The 6273-nt window shown below is 37.6% G+C and overlaps 1 protein-coding gene across 1 annotated transcript; it reads left to right on the forward strand.

Moving 5' to 3' along the window:
* The first annotated feature begins 1159 nt into the window (after positions 1-1159).
* LOC141543247 (tripartite motif-containing protein 43-like) lies at positions 1160-5755 on the forward strand. Its single transcript, XM_074268175.1, has 2 exons — positions 1160-1286; positions 3809-5755. Exon 2 carries the CDS (start codon positions 4102-4104, stop codon positions 5497-5499), a length of 1398 nt encoding a protein of 465 aa, XP_074124276.1. The 5' UTR covers positions 1160-1286; positions 3809-4101; the 3' UTR covers positions 5500-5755.
* Positions 5756-6273: the final 518 nt, after the last annotated feature.

Consider the following 6273-nt stretch of genomic DNA (forward strand, 5'->3'; position numbering starts at 1 on the left):
GTATTTAATACTCTAACATATTGAACATGTATTAGTCGACCTGCCATCTGGGGGGGGGAGAAGGAGGGGAAAAAAGAAAATTAGCCATGCATATGTTTTGAAAATAAAAAGCTTTATTTAAAAAAAAAAAAAAGTCACTTTGCAAAAGAAACCAGATCTGTATCCCCTGCCAAAAAATAATGATCAATAAAAAAGAAAGTTAACATAAAAGTATACTTCTGGCTGTATTCATCTATGACCAGTTCTTTCTCTAGGTAAGATTAGTATTTTTCATCTGAAATCCTTCAGAATATTATCAGATCATTGCATTGTAGACAATAGGAAAATTATTCAACGCTGTTCATCCCTGAACTTTGCTATTATTATATAACCTTTCCATTTCACTTTGCTGGAGTTCATCGAGATGTTTTTCTGATAGCATCCTGCTCATCATTTCTCATAGAAACCTCATAATGTTTCTTCACTGCTTATCTGAATATACTCATCCTTTATTCAACTAATATGACCCTCAATTTCCCAATCTTCACTCTGAGAAGGGAGTTGCTATAAACACTTTTTTTATGCACATAGGTTCTCAACAAATAAAAAAACATTTCCCTTAGGATTCATCCCCATTAGTGGTATTGTCACTTCAGAGGATATATGTGACTTTATAATCTTTATTCATAGATTATATTTTTTAAGTTGGATTTCTATAATAATAGCGTTTCTATTTCAAAATACATGTAAAGATGGTTTTCAACATTCCCCCTTGCAATACCTTGTATTCTAAAATTTTCTCTCCCCATTTCTCTTTCTCTCCTCCCCTACTTAGCAAGTAATCCAACATAGGTTAAGCAGTGCTGTAGTGGCCTATTTTCTAGAGGTCCCATGCTGGGTGCCAAAATGGAGTTTACTTTCTAAATTTCCCAAATTGAGGTGCCAAAACATACTATCTTGATTAGCTCTCTGGAGGATCTCAGGACCAGCCTTGGTCTTAGTGGAGAACAGAAGAAGGCAGGAGTCCCACCAGGATGGTCAAAGACAGAGTGTCTTTATCTCCAGTCCTCCCAGCCCTTAAGTACATCAGTATAATTACATCATTACAACACACCTAGGGAACCATTATATCATCATACTGAGCAAGTGCAAACTATAAACACCCTGCTATTGAAATGTCAGTGCCTCTTACTGTAAGTATCCCTTGCTTCAAGTAGAAAACTGTTGTTCACACACTCCTTGACTTCTCAAGAAGGGTGAAAACACCAAAGGCAGGGGATCATGCCCTCCTTGACTTCTCAGGAAAGGTGAGAACACCAAAGAGAGGTGGGGAGCTAAACCAAACATTTTCACTGTGTTCCCTCTTGGTGAAGGATCTTATGCCATACCCAGAATTCCCCCACCATGTGAAGTATAAATATCATACCATATCTATCATACTGTATAAGAAAAATCACATCAAAAGGGAAAATGAGAACCAGCAACAAAAAGAAGTTAAAAAAACTCATGTTATGATCCACTTCAATTCCAATAGAGCTCTATGAAGCAGATAGCTCTCTCCATCACAAGTCTATTAGAATAGCCATGAATCATCTCATTATTGATAAGAGCTAAGTCCATTTCAGTTGTAGATCATATCATTTAATCATTTAGCTATTGGGTAATGTTTCTTTTTTACTTAAATTTTACCCAGTTTGCTATACGTTTGAGAAGTGAGGCCTTCATCAGAGAAATTCTCTTCCAAATTCTTTTCCTAATTACTATTGCTAACTGTATTTCCCTATGTTCATTTTTATTTCTTTCGTTCATGCTGTTCCCTCTCAAAAATTTGCTTCTGAATAATCCCTCCCCCAGTTTACCTTATCCTTTTCCCCTCCAATTTTCCTGCAGAGTAAGAGAGATTATATACCCATAATGAGTCTATGTGTTATTTCTATTTTGAGCCAATTCTGAGGAGTGTAAGGTGCACTCACTCCCTCTCCTTTATTTCACTTCCCCTCCACTGCAAATTATTTTTCTTCTCTCTTATGTGGAAGATAATTTACACAATTTCATGTTTCCCTTTTTTTTCTTTTTCTCTTTCCATTTCTCTCTCACTCCCTCATGATATTTTTGTTTTTCCACATTATCTCTTTATATTCAACTCACACCTATGCCATCTATGTGTATACTCAGACACACACACACACACACACACACACACAAATATATATATATATATATATGCTCCTAATTTCGATAATAACAAGAAAGTTCTTATGAGCTACTAATATTATTTTCCCCCGTTGGTATTGTTTATGATTTCTTTATTACTTATTGTTCTTTATTATTTATGCTTAGGATTTTTTTTACTAATTACATCCTTATACTTCTTTTGCATTTTGTATTTGAATATCAGATTCTCTACTCAGCTCAAGACTTTTCCTGATAAATGCTTGAAAACATTTTATTTCATTGAATAGCCAGTTATTCAGGTTTGATATTTCTGAGATTTATCATTTTAGGATATCTTTCAACACATGATATCTGAATTCTTTACATTTCTATTTTTCCTTTTGGTTCTAAAATATGAGGACAGATTTTCTTGATAATTTCAAGAAAAGATGATGACCAGGATCTTTTTTGATCATAACATTCAGGAAGAGCAATAGTTTTAAAGAATTGTTTTATTTTTTTTGATTGAGAAATGATTTGTATTCTTGTCAATTTGACACAATTATTTATATATTTTAGAAATGATGCCTTTTTGATAAACTCTGTCTCTAAATTTCCCCCCCCAATTTGGTGCTTCCCATTTAAACTAGATAGTTTTAGTTTTGTTGTCCATTTTGTATTTCATAGTGTCCTCTAATTTTTCTTTGGGCAACATTTCTCCCTTTTCCAAACATCTTACAGGCAGACTATCCCTTGATCTCCTAAGTTGCCTCTGGGATCACCTTCCATCCCCAAATAACATATTCATATTGACCTTTTTGAAATGTGGACCTATGCTAATATACTGACATCTTATTTGTCAGTGTTCTTAGCTGCTTCTGTGAAATACTGAGTTTGTATCCCTGAAGGTGGAGTTTTTGATAAATACTACATTACTACAGTCATTGATTAATGTGTAATTTTTATCTAATCTATTCATTTGATCCACTACTTGTTTCTTAGCCAGTACCAAATGATTTGATGACAGTTACTTTATAGCAGAATTTTAGGTGTAGTACAGCCAGGCCAGCGTTATTTGTATTTTTTCCATCAAATCTCTTAATATTCTTGATCATTTGCTCTTTTTTCTAAATTGGTTTCTAGCATGTGAACTCATTGATCTCCTCTTTTGTTATTGTATTCATATTACTATTTAGAGTTATAATATTTCCACTAAGAACTATTTTCATTACATCTCAAAGGTCTTATTATTGAAATTCTCTTGGATGAAATTATTGATACTTAATGACTTGTTGCTTGAACAATACAATATTTAATTTCCAATTGTCTTTTGTTCATCTTTCCTTGGCTTTTTAGTGAATGTAATTTTTATTGCATCATTGTTTGAAAAGGAATCATTTTACATTTCTTCTTTTCACCATTTGATTGTAAGGTTTTTATGATCAGTTGATATCACCTCATTGTTTGGAACTCAACTGAAAAACACGAATGCCAAAATTTCCAATGGGAAAATATAAAATGTTTTAAAAAGGTTGTTTAATTAATGAAATAAAAATATCATTTTGTAATTCTTTTTAGCTTCCATTTGGAAATTTATCAATCCCCTTCTGTTTACATTAAGTACTTACAAATCACAGTTGAAAATCCATTGAGTCAAACTTCCATGTTTTCTTAGCATATCTCCTGAGGGACACAGGAAGCCATTGTCTTTGGTGGAACATGACAATTAAGAGATGCCAACCAGGGTGTGAACTCAGAAACTTCAGGGCTTCTCCCAAGAAGAAGAGTTAACAGGTTTTACTGCAAGATTCCAGGCCTGGGGAATTCACACCTTCAGTGGGAGGGCCTAAGAGGTGGGGCTATTTCCTATAAAAGGAGAGCATCCTCCTGCTCAGAAGTACTGCCTTCATTGTAAGAGAAGTATCTTCCTCTGGCTGCTGCAGACTAGAAGCAATTGGAGAGAGCACAATGGCTGCTACTGTGGAAATTCTGAAGAAAATGCAGAGTAAGATCACCTGTAGCATCTGCAGGGACTACTTCTGTGATCCTGTCACCATCGGGTGTGGGCACAACTTTTGCCAAGCTTGTCTCTCCTTCAGCTGGAGAATTAGAGCCCCAGCTTTTTCCTGTCCTGAATGCAAGCAAGTGTCCCAGGACAGGGAGATCCCACTAGTGAACAGGCGCCTAGCAGAGTTGACTGAGCTGGGCAAACAAGTCAGCTCCAAACTTTTGGAGAGCACTGAAGAACAGAGCCAGTGTGACGCTCACAAGAAACCCTTGAAGAACTTTTGTGAAGAGGATCTGACAGCACTGTGTGTGACATGTTGTGAAACCCCAGAGCATGGGGCTCACAAGATCTCCTCTATACAAGAGGCTGCTCAGAAATACAGGAGGGAGCTCCAGCACCTTCAGATTCGCTTGGGGAAACATTTGGAGGAAGATGAAGAACTTCATAGTCTGAGGGGGAGTCCTGTTTGTGAGTGGCTATATTTGTTTCGCCTTGAAAAAAGTAAAGTACACACTCTTCTGGAGGAAGAAGAATCCCGAAGTCTTCAAAGATGTAAACAACAAGAAAAGGCCAGGAGGGACAGACTAAAAGAGTACGGGAAAAGTCTGAAGGACCTCATGCTAGAGCTGAAGGAAACACGCCACCGACTCAATCTGGATCTGCTGCAGGATGCCAAGCAGCTGCTGGGAAGGTGTGAGGCTGTGTTGGCCCAAAGGGCCCAGGCTGTCATCCCAGTTCTGGAAGAATATTACACTCCTGGCCTGATAAAGATACTCTACAAATTCAAAGTAGATCTCACCATGGATCCCACATCAGCTGATTCCTCTGTGACTGTTTCAGAGGATCTCAAGAGTGCCAAGGCTGGAGAAGGCTGGCAGGTGGAGACCAAGTTTCCTGATGACTTCCCTCGCCATTATGTCTTTGCTAAGCAGTCCTTCACCTTAGGTGACCAGTACTGGGTGGTGGATGTGACTCAACTCTCCCAGTGGACCTTGGGGATCTACACCCCACGCATGAGGACCTTTGAAGGAATGGAGGTGGATTCTGCTGTGATCCTGCTGCACTGTGTCAAGAAGGAAGGGGAATTCTATTTACAGACATATCCTGGATCATTGAACCATCGAGTAAAAGGCCCTCTACCTTTGATTGGAGTGTACCTGCATGGTATGCCTGGCACTGTTGTCTTTTATAATGTTCTGCGGGGCACCCTCATTTACAGGTTCAGTCTTTTGATCTTCAAAGGGCCTGTTACTCCCGTATTTTCCCCTGGTCCTCCGCTTCCAGGAACAAACCCAGGTACCATGACTCTCTTTCCTGCAGACTCTCATCCATGTGCTTGCTGCTATTCACGTGGCTGAGCATTTGTTTCTTCAGGGAGGAATTCTCACCAGTTTCCAGGACTGAACACCTTACATTTTCAAGCACTCTTTGCAAGAGAAGAAGAATCACCTACTCACTGATGAAGAACAGACTTCATGGTCATCAACTGGAGACCAGATTTCTACCCTGTAAACTGGCTTGAATTTTCTCATTCCCAGCCCCCCTGGAATTTCAGTAACCTCCTTTGTAATCTATTTGATGTCAAATGAAATAAATGTCACCTTTTATTTAGGATTATTTTTGTCATTGTTCTTTCATTTTGTTTCTTTGCAAAACTTTGCAAAGCTAGGGTTCAATAACTTGTCCAGGGTCACAGAGTTATTAAGTGTTTCAGGACAGATTTGAAGGCAGAAAAATAAGACTTCCTGACTAGAGACTGGTATTTTATATCTTTCGTCTACCTCATTGCCTCCTTTATGCACATGAGAAATGAAATCACTTCAATTATTTCAGAATAATCATTAGATTTCTTGCCTAGTATTCTTAATACCATGGGATACATTTCCCTTGGCACCACTGGCCATCTGCATATCCCAGATTGGGAACACCTGATGGCATATGGGTTGTACATATAGGATGAATATATATGGTGGGGAGAATGGAAATTTAAGGGAAACTAACTCTTAACTGCCTCTTCCAGATATGTGTGAATCTGAGTATAATTTTCTAGGTACAATTTTGTAAAAAGAAAAAAAAATTCACTTCCCTATCATTAATTTGTTTTGAAATCTTAATTTTACATCTGCATTCAT

Source organism: Sminthopsis crassicaudata, chromosome 5 (genome assembly GCF_048593235.1).
Source record: "Sminthopsis crassicaudata isolate SCR6 chromosome 5, ASM4859323v1, whole genome shotgun sequence".
NCBI lineage: Eukaryota > Metazoa > Chordata > Mammalia > Dasyuromorphia > Dasyuridae > Sminthopsis > Sminthopsis crassicaudata.